This window comes from Platichthys flesus, chromosome 6 (genome assembly GCF_949316205.1).
Source record: "Platichthys flesus chromosome 6, fPlaFle2.1, whole genome shotgun sequence".
Lineage (NCBI taxonomy): Eukaryota > Metazoa > Chordata > Actinopteri > Pleuronectiformes > Pleuronectidae > Platichthys > Platichthys flesus.
Genome location: NC_084950.1, coordinates 8,947,950 through 8,964,937, shown reverse-complemented (window position 1 = coordinate 8,964,937; position 16,988 = coordinate 8,947,950). Strand labels below are relative to the sequence as shown.

Sequence of the window (16,988 nt, the reverse complement as noted above, 5' to 3'; positions counted from 1 at the left end):
CATATAGATGAATAGATGAATAGATAGATAGATAGATATCCTGACCTCTGAACTTTTAACTTCACAGCCAGTAAATAAACAAAGAAATTCCGGGCTATCCCGGTGTATAAAACACACACATTCTTGTTTTCCCCTCACAGCAGCGTTAAGCTTGTTGTGTCTATCTGTGGCCGCCATCTTGTGGCCGTGTACAGCAGTTGCACACACAGAAGTACGGCAGCCGTACGGTAGAGGGAGCCATGTCTGACTCGCATGATAGATTCTAACCCCGCTTCAGCCCGCTTTCAGCATTAGCACGGACCAAAGTTATCCCGGAATGAAGACAGCACGCATGTGCAGTCAACCCGGATGTAGATGTACGTGTCGATCCCCCGTGTTTCAGCAAGCCCTGACACAGCTGCCCGTCGCAATGACTGGGGGGTTTTAGCACCGGATGTACAAGCGGAGCCGGTTAGAACAGTTACGAACCGGGTTAGCGAGCAACAGCCGTGACATGTGTGCAGTGAGGTGGACGTCTCGTGTCAGACACCGCTCCACAACAGAGGGAGGCAGGAGAGCTGCCCTTTTGATTTACGGCCGGAGAGCATAAGCAGGTACATTAGTATTTAATCGTTAATGATGGAGGAGGTGATTCGCTGCGTGTGTTCCTGAAGGAGCCATGATAACCCGGGCTCACTGCTCATGTTCTCCTCCTGTGCCGCAGACTGCAACTCCAGTCCGAGGATGGACTTCCGCGGCCGGAGACACGAGCGAGGCAGCAACTGGACGGACCCGGAGATCGTGGAGCTGCTGCAGCTGTGGTCCGACGAGTCGGTGCAGATCGAGCTGGAGAGCTCGCTCCGCAACCAGCGGGTGTTCGACCGCATCGCCCACGTCCTGCGGGAGAAGGGAATCTTCCGCACGGGGGACCAGTGCCGGGAGAAGATCAAGAAGATGAAGCTGGAGTACCGGCGGATCAAAGACAACCACAAGATGAGGTCCTGGAAGTTCTATGACGTGATGGACCGGGTGCTGGCGAATCGGCCCGCCATCACCTACGCCTCCCTGGGCGGGGCCGTCATCGCCCAGCAGGTTTTCCAGGGCGCGGACGCGTTCCTGCAGGGGGTCCCACCCGGGGCCTTTGGCCCTGCCTCCACAGGTGGGTTTCTGTTCGGTCAGCCCCCTAAAGCAGGAGACCCGCTGGGTATAAAATGTGAGGATGTGGAGGAGAGCCTGCTGAACTCAGGAGTCGCTCCCCCTGAGATGTACTACGGGTCTGGAGATGATCAGGAGACCGATGGGCAGTCTCTGCTGGGGCTGGACGACACCCTGGGGCGAGGAGAGAGCTCAACAAACCCAGGAGTCTCACCTTCAGGTTGGCAATACACGCACCATGACTATTATACGACAGCGACCCTGAGAGCTCAACACACACAAATACACACAACACAGAAAACACCATCATCGATTTGACAATACATGCTCTGCAAAAAGAAATACATCAACCAACCAAATACTCAAAAAACATGCAAATGTTAGCATCCCAACGGAACCAAATACTCAAAGTATAACAAAATACATCAAATTCCTCGCCAGACAAGAAAATATTCGCAACGCAATCAAATACTTATAATACAAACTCTGCAACACAAGAGTTGTTGTGAGTATTTGGTTGCGTTGTGAGTATTTGCAGTGCATATGTTGATGAGGTTTTCTCCATTTACATCGTTATTTACATGTGTTATTTACATGTCTATTTGCTTGTGTTTTCTTATGTTGCATTGCGTCAAGTCCTCAGGGCCACCACGTCATCACCATGACAGCCATCATAAATTGACATGCAGCCGTTTCTGTTTCTTTTTCACATCTCCAGGTTTTAGTGACGTGAACATTGGGGGTTCTGCCGCAGCTGCCATCCAGCTGGCTGGTCGTCCTGTGTTGCTGGAGCAGCCCAGCCAAGGTGGTTCTCCTTCCCCAGCCTCTGCGAGACAGAGGAAGCGTCGCCGCGGTGGGAAAACGTCATGGAGCCACGGAGGTGCTCGGTGTGGCGGTCAGGCCAGCCTGGACAGAGCCCTGGTCAGCTTCCTGAACTGGCAGAGGTCGGCAGAGGAACGTCTCCTCTCCCTGGAGGAGTCGCGGCTGGAGAGGGAGCTGCAGGCCGAGGAGCGCAGGGAGGAGCGGGAGGAGAGACGGGCGGAACAGGAGCGCCAGCACGAGCTCCGCCTCTTCACCATGCTCACGGGCGCGTTGGCTGCTGTCAGACAGGCTGCTCCGACCACCGCGACGCCGCCGACTGACCCCCACGCCTTCCCCCCAGCTCATCCATCAGCCTCACTGATAACCACGGCTGCTGCCGCCGTCATGTCATCTTTATCTCAGACGCCTTCAGAGGCTCCCACAGCTCAGGCTGTTTCCAGGCAGGAGGCTACAACCTTAACACCACCTACATCTGTCAAGGCCGGCAAAACGCCACAGATTGTTGTAGCAGTACTGACGGGTGAAGAGCCCCCCGCCCCTAGCATTTACCTGTCCAATCGTGGTAATAGGTTCCGACAGCATCAGGGCATTCTCCAGGAAGGGTTTTTCCAATATGCACAGGACAAATACCACGAGACAAAAAACCCTCATGTAAGTCTGAGTCACTGCAGCTGTTGAATAGCTATTATTAGATAAAACTACTCCGATTACCCAGCAGGTGGTCTTCTTTCTCTCCCTCATAGGGTGTCATCAACATGGGAACCAGTGAGAACAAACTATGCTACGATCTCCTCCTAGAGCGGGTGAGATAATTTGTGCGGTCAGGTTCTCTAGTGCCCTGAAATATGAGTTTGTCACTTTGCATTAATTCCAAATTATTTTACCCACTTTCACCAAATGAATTTCATTTTTTGTTTCTGCCACAGATGACCAAGCCTGACATGCTGAAAATTGACCCGCCTCTGTTGCAATACTCCGACTGGAGGGGACACACATTGTAAGAGATTTAAGTGTGGATCTTCTGTCCCGTGGCTCCTGCTGAAGTAAACGTAAACCATCTTTAAAAAAAAAAACATTTCCATCTTTCAGCCTGAGACAGGCGGTGGCCGACTTCCTGACTCACTACTGCTCCGCTCCGAAGCCGCTCAAAGCCGAAAATGTGAGTGAAAGATTATCGCTTTTAATGCTGGACTGTTACATAAGCAGTGTGAACAACATGTGGGAGACAACCGCTACCACAGTTGTGTGACAGGAAGTGAACAAATGGCACATCAGTCACTGTATCAAGGAAATGGAGTCTCCAGAGTTTGTGCGATTCATGATCAAGATTAACGTTTTTGCAGATATCGAGATGTGGTGGATTTATGTGCCTCACCTATTAATTGTTGTTTAAAAAGCAAAGTGCAGCCACAATTAAACAACCACAGCAGTTCAAAGGGGGCTGGCTTAATTTGCAGATGTAATGTATGGCTTCTTTTGTAGGAAGAACCTTCCTCTGAGCCTTAATTTGATTTTCTGTGTTTGTTCAGGTTGTGGTGATGAATGGTTGCAGCTCCCTTTTCTCGTGTGTTGCCGCGGTAATTTGTGACCCCGAAGGTAAGTTTGCAAATGTATTAACATAAACATACAATGCATCCATATTTAGTTTGTGTAAAAACAAACAAATATTCACCGGAGATGAGAAATGGGACCAAGATTATACATAATTTTTTTTTTTAATGTGGGTTGATAATTAATTTAACAAAAACTTCCGAATGAATCCGGCTGTCACACAAATTACCTTGTCCTTCGTGCCACTGCAGTGTGTTTGTGTTTTTTGTGTTGCAGATGCAATTCTTATTTCCACTCCTTTCTACGGCGTCATCACAGAGGATCTGCATTTGTATAGTGACGTTAATCTCTTCCATGTTCCTTTGGACTGTGAGGTAAGAAACACACAGCCGGATCTACTCACAGTAATGATTTGTTTCTTTGGGTGATGGATGCTCCGTGCTAGTTGCGTAAAATCTTCCTTGCAATTTGCCTGAAGCTTTAAGTGCGATCTTGAGCGTATTGCCAGCAGCCCAGTAAACCTGTTTTCCCCCTTCATCTTGTTATTTCGTTACTTGTAGGCTGATGGCAAAGACAGTCGTCCCTTCCACCTCACCGTGGGGAAACTAGAAGAAGGTCTGAAAAGAGCTGAGCAAGAGGTATTTCATGAGTGCTTGTTTTCTGAAGCCCTCGATAAATATTTAAAGACAGACCGTACCACTTAAATAATGCTCAGGCAAAGAGAAACACTTTGAATGCTCCTTTTCTCCCTCTATTTTGAAACGTTATCTTACAAAACGCTTGATAGAGTGTATAAGTTTCTATTTGCTAAAAAAATACTTGCTTTCACTTGTAGGGGTTGACGATCCGAGGTGTCATCCTCATGAACCCCCATAATCCTCTGGCTGATGTCTACACCCTGGCGGAGATGATGGCCTTCTTGGAGTTTGCCAAAAGGTGTTTGTTTGGCCCTGCACTGTTATCTAAAGCTGTAATACCGCTCCCCCCCCCCCCCCCCCCCCCCTCCCCCGGAATATCGGGCACTCTTGATGGAGTTTTATCACCTCCCTTCACCATCAGCATATTGTCAAGTGCAGCCATGTGCCAAGGAGTCTCCTGCACCATCTATTGTATTTTCTAAATGATCTTGCCCGAGTTAATTCCTTCCGTAGACCCCTGCGAGGCACTGAGCTGTTGTAACCATAAACCTCAGCCCCTTTTACGCTGACGCAGGACATCCAAGGACCTATTTTACATTTATGTTACACTTTCACCATCGTACACCATAAGTAACAATATAAAAGCAATCTCTATTGACACTGCCTCTCCCTCCACCTTCACCCTCTTCAGAAACGAACTCCACGCCATTGTGGACGAGGTGTACATGCTGACGGTCTTTGATGAATCGGTCACCTTCCACAGTGTCCTCAGTGCAGACAGGTACTGTGCAAATCCTGATTTCTGCATTATTACCCCATCAGACCGTTAATCATCACAACTGTGTCTGAGGACTGCCTCTCAGCTGCTAATAACGTGCGCTTTATTCCAGTTTGCCAGACCCACAGAGGACGCACGTAATGTGGGGGTTAAGCAAGGTACATCCTGTTCTGTGACTATGGGACATCTTATATTCCTGCTGACAGTAAAGTTAAATCTCTGCTTTTCTCCACTCGCTGTTTGCTCCCGCAGCTCCCTCTCATTTACTCCTTCTCTTCCCTCCCAGGACTTTGCATTGTCAGGAATGAGAGTAGGAACTCTTCATACCGAGAACCGACACCTAGTGGAAGCTCTAGCCCAGCTGGGCTCATTCCACGGGATCTCTGGACCCACGCAGCACCAGGTAGCACAGCTGCTTCAGGACAGAGGTACGGATCCAAGTGTTTCACTTGTGATGTAGTAGTCATGTCATGTTTGCACTGATCTCTGGATAATCTCTTGAAATTATCCGGAGGGGCTGCATGTGAGGATGCAAACGTCTGAGTCAGCTGCTGCGGACAATCTACGGAGTTTCTCCTGCCAGTCCCTTACTAAAAACTAAACTAATGTCTGTGTGAGAACACAGCAGGAGACGCGACTGACTCAAACAGAAAAAAAGCAATTATGATAATATATCACAGCATGAAAAAGAGGGGCCATACACACAGAAGATACCGAAGTAGATGTCAACGTAGCTGATAAAAGAGCTTTTGGTCCGATGTCAGTGTTGATAAAAAACAAACAAACACCTTATCTCCTCAGTGGAATTAATGTGTTGCGTCCTCCTTCCTGTGTACTGCGCCATCTCTGCCTGAAGCCCGAAGGCTGAGAGAATCTCCTGCTGCGTTCTTCATATCAAGAAGTCCAGATCTCGTGCATTATTATTCCTGTGGTTTATTATTGTTCCTGTCTGAAAATCTCATATGATCACAACAGGAACTATGATCCTCACTTTCAGCCTTTTAGTGAAAACAAGTCAAATTTCACACTTGCAATACAATTAGTTGTTTTTAGAATTTAAATCCATGATTGCAAATTAATTCAGATGGCAACTTTTAAAAAGAATTCAAATGTGCTCCCCATCACTTTGCCCTTTCCTGGGAGCCATCATCATTTCCCTCTGGTATTACGCGAGCACAGCGTGGGGCTCAGCTGCCACATCACACGGCACAAAGACTTGTAACATTTCATTTACACTTACTCTGTCGTCGTTGCATATTTTTCTCGTGTTGCAGAGTGGATCAGTGAAGAGTTCCTGCCAGTGAACAGAAGACGACTGAAAGCTTCTCACAGCTACGTGACAGGAGAGCTGCAGAGTCTGGGCATCCCCTACCTGGACCGGCGTGCTGCGCTGTATGTCTGGGCCGACCTCAGGAAGGTGAGAGCATGTTTTAGATTACGATGTCAGGGCTGTTCACTCTTAACTTCTGCTTACCTCAGTGAAATTTAATTCTCTCACACTTGACGGCCTTATGATTTCTGTCGCTGTGTTGGCAGTTCCTCAGAGACTCATCATTTGAGGAGGAGTTGTGTATGTGGAGGAGTTTCCTCCGAAACAAGGTGGTGCTGAGCTGTGGTCAGGCCTTCTCCTGCTCCGTGCCCGGCTGGTTCCGCATCGTCTTTGCAGACCAACAGAGCAACCTTCAACTCGGTCAGTTTCTTGTGTATATACTAACTTCATATGCCCAACGTTTCAGTGTTCAAAGCTAGGGTTGGTAGTCCTGAAACAGTTAGCTACCTCCAGTAACATCCCACCTCCTCCCATCAGCCACTCTCCTCAAAGCTACGCCCTCAAAACACATAAACCACTCGACATATGCAAGGAGCTGACTTTTCTGTGACTCGCCAGCTATCCTCTGACTTTTGTCTCTGCTTCAGAGGTGTATGTCTCTCTGGCTTATGCGCAATGAGGGCATGGACAGGGTTTGCACAGGCAGGCAGGTCAGTTAGGGACAGGTACACCAGCCAATCATTTCAATTCTTCAAAATGAAATGATTCGTCGTATTTATTACAGTGAGTGCACAGGCACTGTCTTATTTTATATCTGAAGGCTATCGGGACGTGAAGAGAATTTCAAGTGTTTCAGAAACAAATGACCAATCCTACTTTCAAAGGTTATATCTATTGTTCAAGTTTTCTTTGTCTGCCCTCAACTTGGCATTTTATTTATTCATTTACACAGTCATTAGATTGGGTTGTTCCAGCCTATCTCCTGCTCTGTGTCTCACACTAGGTATTGATTGGATAATAGTTGTTAATGGTTCTGTGAATGTTTTGTGTTATTTCAGGCCTCAAGCGATTCAGGGCGGCTTTGAAAGAAATGAGGGAAAGTACCAGCCCCCATCCACAGTCCATCAAAGAAGCCAGTGAGGAGAAGGAGACGTCAGTGAAAGAGGACAGTGGCGACTCGGACAACGCCGGGACTGTTAATTCAACACCATCTCCCCGGCAGGAGTCAGCCGACCCGCTGAAGGAGAAGGGTAGCCCTGTTCCAGAAGAAGCCTCGCTGGCCCCCGAGGAGCTCGCGTTGCTGAACTGCCAATCATCGAAGCACGCGGAGGGTCTGGACTCTCTGATTGGTACACTCAGGCATCAAATCCACTCCTCCGATTGGCTGGAGAAGAACACTCCAGAGCTGTCTGCCGGAGAGGACCCGGAGATTCTAGATGTTTTCAAGGCCCTGCTGCAAAGGGCTAGTAAGTAGGCTCAGGATGTAGCTTGCCAGGTTTTTCGAGAGGGAGCCCTTAAGCATCCAACTCGCTTGCCGCATTTATTTGCAGAGCAGTTCGACACAAAATGCTGAAGCCAGGTCAAATCCGATTCCTGTTTTTTGAGGAGCGAAGAGCAAACGTAAGCTAACAGCCACTTGAAGAGGAAGGTAAAGAAGGAAAGTACTGCAGCCAAGGCCGCGATGGAAGAACAGGAGGAAGTACTTTTCTATCTGCATCTGCTGGCCTTATTTTTAAGCTGCTAGAGGAGAAGGCCTTGAAACTTTTGTAATCCACGGTCAAAACTTTAATGTTCAACTTCTGAGTGAATGCCAAATGTAAAAGCAACCAAAAGCAGTTCCGTTCTGTTCTCAAACTTTAATAGTCTGTTAATCTGAATTGTAAATCTTTTATTATTTCCATCATATGCACTTTATTTTACCAGAATGTATTGTCCTTTCATTAAAGTCATTGATCTACTGAAATACAGGAATTCATCCTTGTCTTTATTTGAGCTTTGAATTATTATGAGAAATACTATATTCATATTTTATATTTTAATATTAAAGATATATAATATCTATCTCTATACAAAACATTAAAGTGTAACACTGTGGGCGCTGTTCCATTGCAGCTAAGGAAAGCGAAGGTGGTTGTGACGTAGGGGAGAGATGTTTAAAATAGTAACTGCCACAAAACGGAGCCCCACCGAGAGAAATCGAGAGTGGGACTTTCTTAGATGATTCGTCATATATAATGACACCTCCCACACACACACACACACAGATGCTGCATTTGACTTGATCAAATGTCTGAGCAGTTTAATGCACTAAACTATAAAAGGGGTTTTACACCTTTTTTAATTCCTCTTTCCTCTTTCTTCCTCTTACTTTAAATCAGCTAATAAATACTTCTGCTTCCTGAAATATCGAGTGACCTTATGGCTTCTAATGCTTTCACTTTCTCTACAGTGGTGGGCAACGGTGGAGAATTCCGGGGGAATTTAAGCGTCGGTTGGGGGAGTTTCCATTGCAGCGGAGGTGGAGCAACACTGAGGGCGTTTGATCTGCGAGTGACGGCTTGAGTGGTCATGAGTCATAATGTGCCCGGGTGTTTGTATAGTAGTGTTTGTACAGTCGTAAACTCCAGGAGCTGCTCTGATCACCTTGTGCACAGACTTCACAGCTTTGTTCCACCATTGGCAAGAAAGGTAAGACTTTCATTATTATTCTGTATAGATGTAATGTAGCTGAGGTACATGAACAAGGCAACTGGGTTAGTTTTCCCATGCAGAAACATGACACTGTGGTTACTCAGCTATTTCCAATTGTTTTATTCCAGCCTCTCTCGTCCGTCACTGCTGGGAGAAAAATGAGGTTTCTGGACTTGGAAGATTCCAACAGTCGCTTCAGGTTTGCTCAGTCCTGTGTGGGGCTGGCGGGCTGCCTGTGCGTCAGCTATGCAGTGTGGACACCATACTGGCTGAAGGACCAGGGGCTCTGGACAGAGTCAAACAACACTGGGAGTGACCAGACCAGCCTTAAACAGGGCACTGTCTTCAATGGTGAGCCACAACTAGCTGCGTTACACCCGTTTACTATCATCAAATATAACCAGTAGCTTGTCTGAACCTGTCTCTCTGGGTTAGGTTCAAGATTTGACTGATAACATTTTGAAGAAACGGGTACCTGAAAGGGCGGAATGAACAATGAGCATAAATAGGTCATGCCATGTTGTGTTGTGTAAGATAAGGCACTGGTTGCATTAGAGATCTGCCTTAGGGCCACTTATTTCACACCTGAAGTGGGGATCATGGTCAGGAGGCGCTTGAGAAAGAACTGGTTAGTGAACGTGTTTGTGCTTGCTCCTGCAGTGAAGTGCATTCCTTGTATCTGCTGAGCATCTCACACTCGGCTGTAAGCAGATGTGCTGAAATCAGCTGAAACCTGGTCTTTAATTCTCAACTAAATCTTAATTCTTGGCATTGGAAATTAGGTTCCCCTCTTTCCCTTTGTTTCTATTTCCACCAGGATTTTTTATGCAGACAATCTTATATAATGTGATCTAAACCCTGTGTCCTCACAGGTATAGTGATCTGCTAATCCTCCCCCTGTAAAGGCTGGAGACAGCTGATATCCTTGCAAGTTTTTAGTGGAGGATATTAAAGAACTCTGGAAGCAGTGGATAAATGATGGATGGATGAATTACAAAGTATGAGAATGAGAAAAAAACATTAATTTAACCAGAATAAAGTCACAATTTAATGAGGAAAAAGTCATGATATTTAGAGGAAAAGAAAAATTAATGAAACAACCAACAAGAAAAACACGTTCTGGAGTTCCGTTCCTTCTCGATACAAAAAACTTAATTACCCATCTCATTATTTTCATGTTAAACCATGAAACCCATTTAAATATCACACAGGTGTAACCAGTGACATCCAGCAAACATTTCCTCCTCCACAGAAAAAAAGCAAGTTCCTCTATCTCTGTGGGTCTTTCTCCTAACAAGCTGCTGCACATTCTAAATTCAACACGGGCAACAGATATCCAGCGTCTAAAATAACACGTAGCCTAACATTATGACTTTATCTCGCCGCTCCGATTTTTTTGTCTTGAATCGTTCCTAATACTTTGTTAGTTTTACCAAAGGTACTGCAATAATAATTACAATAAGGATAAAATGAAAATACAGTTTTCCATTATGTTCTTAAACCAGCCGTCCCTTGAGCCAAGAAGACATCGTTGGTCTTCTTTGACAGATGAGCATGAAGTCATCATAGGAAATGCAAAGATTAAATCACAATACATGTATCACAATGACAATTAATTCAACTGTTAGCTGTTTAATGTAAGTCATGGGATGTTAGAGTAACACATTAGTGTAATGATCACTAAACAACATGACATTTTCTATATTTGCTTAGTCATTTGTTTTATTCAAATGGTCTTTTTCAGAATGAAAGGAACACAGTGTGAGGTAACTTCCTGTATTTGTAGAGAAGGTTCACAAACTCTTGATTTTACTCCTCTGGTTTCAGGTGTAGATACACCCATGTTGTGTGGGAGCATTTGTCATCACTTCATCGTGTTCGCTTCTCAAAGTTCCAGTGTGTAAGATTTAGCTGAAAGAGATCTATTGGCAGAAATTGAATATAAAACAATCCTAGTGATGTTTTCACGAGTGTGTTTCGTCTAAATCGTACAATTTTTTGTTGTCTTTACCTTTTATATCTAAACACTTTATCCTCACATCCTCGCTATGGAGGCTTCCATGTTTTCTATAGTCACCAAAAGGGGACAAACTAAAGATCTTTTGAGTTTAAATGACAACTGAAGTCTGCCACAGGTTCTCTGTCATGTTGGGAAGAGGAGGGTGAGGTGAGGGGTATTAAAGCTGCAACATGCAACTCCACCACTAGATATCACTCAATTCTACACACTGATCCTTACTAGCAGAACTTTAATGTAGCTCTGCCAGTTTTATAGTGAAGTTTATTTACTGTGAATAAATGTGTGTGTTATTTTGCATCCTCCAGCCCTGGAAGCAGAGCAAGTATTCGGAGTCCTCTCCTTCCTCATGGCCATGAGCACTGGGGTCCTGTGTCTGGTGTTTGCCCTCTGCTGGACAACTCGGACGGTGCGGTCGTACTCCAACACCCGCTCTCTGCTCATGGCCGGACAGGCGCTCTACCCCACCACCCTGCTGCTGCTCACTATGGCCTCCACAGGTATAACAGCAGCGCTCAGAATAAATTGAGACATTTGTTCCCCTGAGCTACACAACATGTTTTTATGTTTCACCTTTTAAATAATATATAAATTCCAAGTCAAGTAGTAAAAATAGCTCCAGTTAACCTCCAAATATCTTTTGGGATTGTGTAGTCCATGTCAAACACACACCTATGGAAATTATTTGTCCAAGTACTACTCATTTGCATACCCTGCAAGGCAGCAGTTTTTAAAGAGACTTTTTTACTTTCCTTGGAATTGCAGTTCATTATCATATAAACTCGTTTCTAAAGCTCCGGGCATGTAATAATTGACCTTAATGACTTTTTATTCCCTCACAATGATACTTGATTTAACTCGTTTTTCTCCTCCGTCAGGGTTCTTCTTCCTCCTCAGCTGGTCTCTTTTCACTTATCAGCACCGGGAAGAGATCCGTCAAGACGTCTCGGTCCTCGGCTCTTCCTATTGGCTCGGGGCTCTCGGTTGGGTCCTGCTGATGATCGTGGAGGCGACCATCTTTATCGTGGAACAAGCGACAGTGCCGGACATCCTACCGGACCTGGAGAAGGCCGTGGAGTCTTGGCGGATAACCACTCAACTCAGGGCTGCGAAACGCTCTCATAGCAATGTATAGCAGCCTGGAAACCGCAAGAGAGACATTATCCCAAAGGTGGTGCATGGCTACCGTGAATGCAATGCAGCTGTAAGGATGTGGCGGAGAATATGATTGTGAACGTGTGAGCTACACAAAAACAACACAACCAAACAGATGTGTTAGCAACTGTGTCTTGAGAATTTGAGATTCTCAGCCTCCTGAAAGTCAGAGGGACTGAACGCGTCTTGCAGGGGCTGGCCGCCGTGGTAAATTCTGCATTGCTGGTTTTAAAGATGCACTTTTTCAAAATACACTAAGGACCAATAATAATGGCGGGGAGATCAAATGCCAGATGGGGGCTGCTCCCTGTCAGGGTGATGTGTTGGGTCTGTGTTTTGCAAAGATTTGAAATTCAGACAGGCCGGTCGTCCAGCTTTGCCTCTGGGCCGGGAACACATCCAGGTTTCCTCTTTGAACTTGTTCCTTTACCTGAAAAAGGAAGTAGGTGCTGCAAGGTGCTCGATGAATGTTAAAACAGCTCCATCTTGTGATGACCACGTGACACTTCTGACAGTGAAACTCAACCGAGGACGATCACCTTCTTTTTGAATTATTTTACTAAAAATGGTTTTAATATGAGATGTTAAGAGACATTATGAATTAGAAAATTCACATTGTGCTCCTCTGTTGTTTCCTCTATGAAGCTGATCATGAGTCATAAATATTTGTGGTAATGTCGGGCAGCTGTGGCTCAGGAGCTGGAGCGGGTTGTTCACTAACCAGAACGTCGGCCGTTCGATGCCAGTGTCCTCGATTCCTCATGCAGAAGTTTCCAAATCGCCCCTGACGACTGTGTGTGAGTGATGATAGAGGAAGTGCTACACACAGATGCACTGTACTAATGTGTTTGTTACCATTTGTAACCTGTTTATAACTACTTTTTTATATAATAAAATAAGCAGTCATATTGAGACCTGAATGTACTGTCCTCTATCTGACTGCTCTACAAATCCTTCCACCGCTGCAGAAAATCAACGTTTTCAAACTTTTACATCCTTGACTCTGTGACAGTGTGTTGTTGAGGCTGAAAATGGTTCACCGCCCGGACACTTGTCCTACAACTTCCACGTGTCACCTGACTCCTTTTCGAAACGCTTGCCTCGTGCATTTCCAGTGTTCAGTTGCCAGCTCTGCAGAGCGTGTGGACCACCAGACAACAGATTGCCTCCAAAGTCGTTATTTACTTTTTCTCTCACACGCTCCCAGGAGGAAAGGAAGCGCTCTGACGCTGGACTGCTTATGTTTATGTTCTCAACCTGCCAAAGTGGGGGAGAATTAAGTGGCTCGGGCTCTGTTAATTGGGCGTTAATCAGGTGTTGCTCTAATTAAAAGGCAGTTCCGCCCTGTTGGGCCCTGGTAATGAGTTTGTTATTAAATCCACAGAGGATTTTTGTCTCTTTTTCAATTAACCAAGAGGGTAGCGCTCAATTGGTGTATAAATGAGGAGAATGTCCTTGAAGGTCGTCTTGCATCAGCACGCGATCCATGAACACAAATGTTCTGGAGAGCATCCCCATCAGAACTTCAAATCCACTCCATCCACGGTGTGGGGACCTCTCGTGCGTTTCTCATTTTTAAACAGAACCTCTTCAAACCTCATTTGCTAAATTAAGAGCGCAGGTAACCCACTAACCTTTGTAAATAATAGCACTTTTAAAATTGATTTCCTTTCCGTCTAAAGTGGCTTTTATTTCCCCTGGCATCCACTGTCTGGGCCTCTGGAAAGCAAACACTCTTTTATGGCTGCCTGTCTCTCATAAACAACCCCCCCCCCCCCCCCCCCCCGCTTTCTTTTCTCTCCACCACCCAAAACCACAAACGCTGCTCTTTCCCCTTCCTGAGCGACGCACACCACGAGGTCGCGAAAGCCTTCAGAGGACGACAACCCCAGAGTCAACGTGGCGATAGAGAGATTTGGAGTTGTTTAGGCACAAAGGGGAGGGGGGGGGGGGGGGGGGAATGAACGATGAATGGTGGAAGATGCTACGCGGCGATAGACAGGTGGCCTGATAGACACAGAGAGATGGTGGGCGCTGATTGTTGAAGGGCATTTGCTACAGAGACATCAATCAGAAGATGGCACGGAGATACCAAAGAGACCGCCGGCGTTTCCTGCCCGCGGCTGGCGCCATGTGTTCAACACAGCCTGGGCTAAACCAGCGCTCTTCATATCAATTAGAGACCAATTATGCAGCCATGTCCTACTAATTATGCTGCGCAGCCACTTTGTTGCCCCTCCCCGTGAAGTGTGTGTTTCTCCGCGCTCCTGTGTGTCTGCGGCCGTGTTCATTAGGATAAATAAGAAAACGAGCCGACTGCCAAGGCGAAGCGTCTTTAATCTGATGCTCAGAGCTGCAAGTTGGTTTTTAGTATGAAAGGAGAACAAACAGAAAAAACCTGCTGTTTCCTCCTTTTACCTTTTGGTGGTGCTGGTGTTACATTTATCACCTCACCTCTTGCAGTGAAACCCGGCGAAATGCTTTTCATTTAAGTAATGAAATCTGAGTAAATAAATATATTAGGAGCTCTCTGCATGTATGTGCATGTGTTTGTCTTTTATTTGCGAGACAAAGTGAGATAAATATTGTGGAGCATATTTGAGAAGAGAAGTTTTGAGCCAGAATGTGTACCACTAAATAAAGGACTACTTCGTAAATCAAGTTTTATGTGGCTCGCTGTGGGAGCATGATGAATTATGAAACAAACACAGAGATCTTTTTTTCACAGCTTTGTTTCTCTGTGGTTAACATTATTCACTGTAGTAGTATTTGTAACTTTCCTGACCACGTTAATGCTTTTGGGTACAAAGTGAAAACACTGTGGAAATACAGCGGGAGAGCGACACACATAAAGATAAGAGGGAGAGCGATGCGACAAAATACTTTCACACTGTTCCTGAATGCTGTGCGGAGTCAGATGTTTTGGGTGAACTTTGCACCGCACTCTTTTTCCTCCATCTTCCTCCATGGTGCTCGCCGCGGCGTTGTCATCAGTATAAGTGGACACTCTCAAGTCAGGAAATTTGATGTCTGCAGTTGCACAACCTCAGACAGAGGGAGAGAGAAGAGGAGGGGGACGTGCACAGGGGGGGACATGGGGAGAGTACACCTTGTGTCCTTCACTTGCTTCTCTCCCTGTGACCCAGTTCCTCTTGCCTGTGGAATCTGCGATGAGCCGTCGCTCTTTGTGACTGACATCTCACCCAGACCACCCGGCTGATTACATTTCATCGAGTGCGAAGGAGACAGACGGAGAGGGGAGAGACGTTGCTCGCAGAGTTTCTTGATTGTCCTGCACTTAGATTCATCCACTGGAGTCGAGAGTGCAGAACCAACGTCGGTACGAGGGACAGCAGAGAGGTCTGTGTCTTTCAGTGCCGAATTATGAAAACCCCCGCTGTGTGCTGCCATATCTGCCAGCCGCTTCCCTTCTTCATAAGTGGTGTCGTCTCGGACATCTCAGTCCAGACAATGAAGCCGTAGTCCCATTCTTGTCACCCTATTCATTCCCGGCCAAATGTAGCCGCTCCCTTCTCTTATCTCTGCGTGTCCAAGGAAATTAAATTACAAATATAATCACTTGGCGCCAGCTTCTTTAACAGTGTGCCGCTGCTTTGCATACAGAGTGCGCTCGCTTTTGGAAGACACGTTGTGTGAAGTTACTTATTGGCATATTTATGATAATGGGTTTTAGTCAGTGGAGTCAGACGCGCATTTTCACAATGACAGTGAATGGCACGAGGAAGTGAACCGAGAGGAGGCTGGGGAGAGAAAAGAGCACACGTGAGGACGGGGTTGCAGTCACCCTGGGAAAAGAGTAATCTCATAAGCAATGGGATCTGGGAAGATGAGGCTCTCATTCACTCAGGCTGGATCCAAATCACTCCTTCTATACTTAGTGTAGCACTTTTACCATTGAATTCAAACAGCAGAATTGTAGGCACCATGTAGTGACCTTGCATGGAGCAAAAATGGTGTTTTCACAGTGTGTACAGTGGCTCTTGGGAAGGCGGTCTGTCAGTGGCTTGATCGGTCTAAGAAAAATATCAACTGTTAGAAAGTCATGAAAGTTTGTGCAGACACTTTTCTCTTGTGTCAAAAATCTCGACATATCTACTAAATGGATTGAAACACATTTTAAAGATATTCTGGTACATACATGATCATGGTTCCGTATAATTTGCTGTTCAATTTGGTACAGACGGAACTCTGATATATTCCACGATCCCCTGTCGTCATCTGAGCTCGGCCCGATTCAGGTCAGACACCATCTTTGGGAACAATGTTTTTATCGTGTAAGTCCCATCCACTAACATGGAGGAGGCAGGTTTGTGACCTAGCCAACAGGGGGCGATAAAGATTATTTGGCTTCCCTTCTGGTGAGCTGTCTATGCATGTTTATGGACAGTCTATGGCTTTGTTCCAATTCAGGAGCCAAAGTCCAACCGCGCCACTGGGATCGATCTTCGAATGCAGCCTCCGACGGACGAGGCTGCTGAATTTGGACGAAGCTGTGAACACTCAGAAACCGCTGCCTACGCACATCCTCACATAGCCGCTAGCCAGACTACACCTCCTCGGCCGTCCTGCTCAATGTACAATATAATATTTCATTTGAACAGATGTGTCCTTGCCACTAGCGACTCGGCACCGGTCACCGATGGCAGTGAACTCATCAGTGTCCAAAGTCTCACTGTACTCTTCTCCTGCGTGGCCCCGGAGGAAACAGCGAGGAAGTGGTTTCCACAGCATCATCCCCCCCTCACCCACTGACTCCAACTATTTTGTGGCCCGCTGTCTCTTCAGCTGGAAATCTATTCCACGCACGTTGGACCATCTGAGTGGATAAACAGTCCCCTCCTCTCTGCCTCTCTCCGTCTGCGTCTCTCTCACTGTCTCTCCTGCAGGTCTCTCACGATAAAAAAAAGTGAA

General features: G+C 46.2%; 2 protein-coding genes across 2 annotated transcripts; both read left to right on the top strand.

Moving 5' to 3' along the window:
- The first annotated feature begins 278 nt into the window (after positions 1-278).
- accs (1-aminocyclopropane-1-carboxylate synthase homolog (Arabidopsis)(non-functional)) lies at positions 279-8,150 on the top strand. The gene is made up of 16 exons (XM_062390528.1): positions 279-593; positions 704-1,354; positions 1,853-2,607; positions 2,700-2,759; positions 2,883-2,953; positions 3,046-3,115; positions 3,486-3,552; positions 3,784-3,881; positions 4,068-4,145; positions 4,343-4,443; positions 4,837-4,926; positions 5,036-5,081; positions 5,210-5,351; positions 6,198-6,340; positions 6,460-6,613; positions 7,252-8,150. Exons 2-16 carry the CDS (start codon positions 724-726, stop codon positions 7,665-7,667), a joined length of 2,922 nt encoding a protein of 973 aa, XP_062246512.1. The 5' UTR covers positions 279-593; positions 704-723; the 3' UTR covers positions 7,668-8,150.
- Positions 8,151-8,391: 241 nt separating this feature from the next.
- Positions 8,392-12,968, top strand: si:ch211-256a21.4 (uncharacterized). The gene is made up of 4 exons (XM_062390270.1): positions 8,392-8,881; positions 9,013-9,235; positions 11,210-11,401; positions 11,780-12,968. Exons 1-4 carry the CDS (start codon positions 8,762-8,764, stop codon positions 12,034-12,036), a joined length of 792 nt encoding a protein of 263 aa, XP_062246254.1. The 5' UTR covers positions 8,392-8,761; the 3' UTR covers positions 12,037-12,968.
- The last annotated feature ends 4,020 nt before the right edge of the window (positions 12,969-16,988 follow it).

What these genes read in the sequence shown, in the direction of transcription:
- accs (XM_062390528.1), top strand. Translation starts at nt 724, where the DNA reads ATGGACTTCCGCGGCCGGAGACACGAGCGAGGCAGCAACTGGACGGAC. An exon ending in AGCCGCTCAAAGCCGAAAAT is followed by an intron (nt 3,116 to 3,485) that starts GTGAGTGAAAGA and finishes GTGTTTGTTCAG; the next exon opens with GTTGTGGTGATGAATGGTTG. An exon ending in TTCTTGGAGTTTGCCAAAAG is followed by an intron (nt 4,444 to 4,836) that starts GTGTTTGTTTGG and finishes CACCCTCTTCAG; the next exon opens with AAACGAACTCCACGCCATTG.
- si:ch211-256a21.4 (XM_062390270.1), top strand. Translation starts at nt 8,762, where the DNA reads ATGAGTCATAATGTGCCCGGGTGTTTGTATAGTAGTGTTTGTACAGTC. An exon ending in TTCCACCATTGGCAAGAAAG is followed by an intron (nt 8,882 to 9,012) that starts GTAAGACTTTCA and finishes GTTTTATTCCAG; the next exon opens with CCTCTCTCGTCCGTCACTGC. An exon ending in ACAGGGCACTGTCTTCAATG is followed by an intron (nt 9,236 to 11,209) that starts GTGAGCCACAAC and finishes TGCATCCTCCAG; the next exon opens with CCCTGGAAGCAGAGCAAGTA.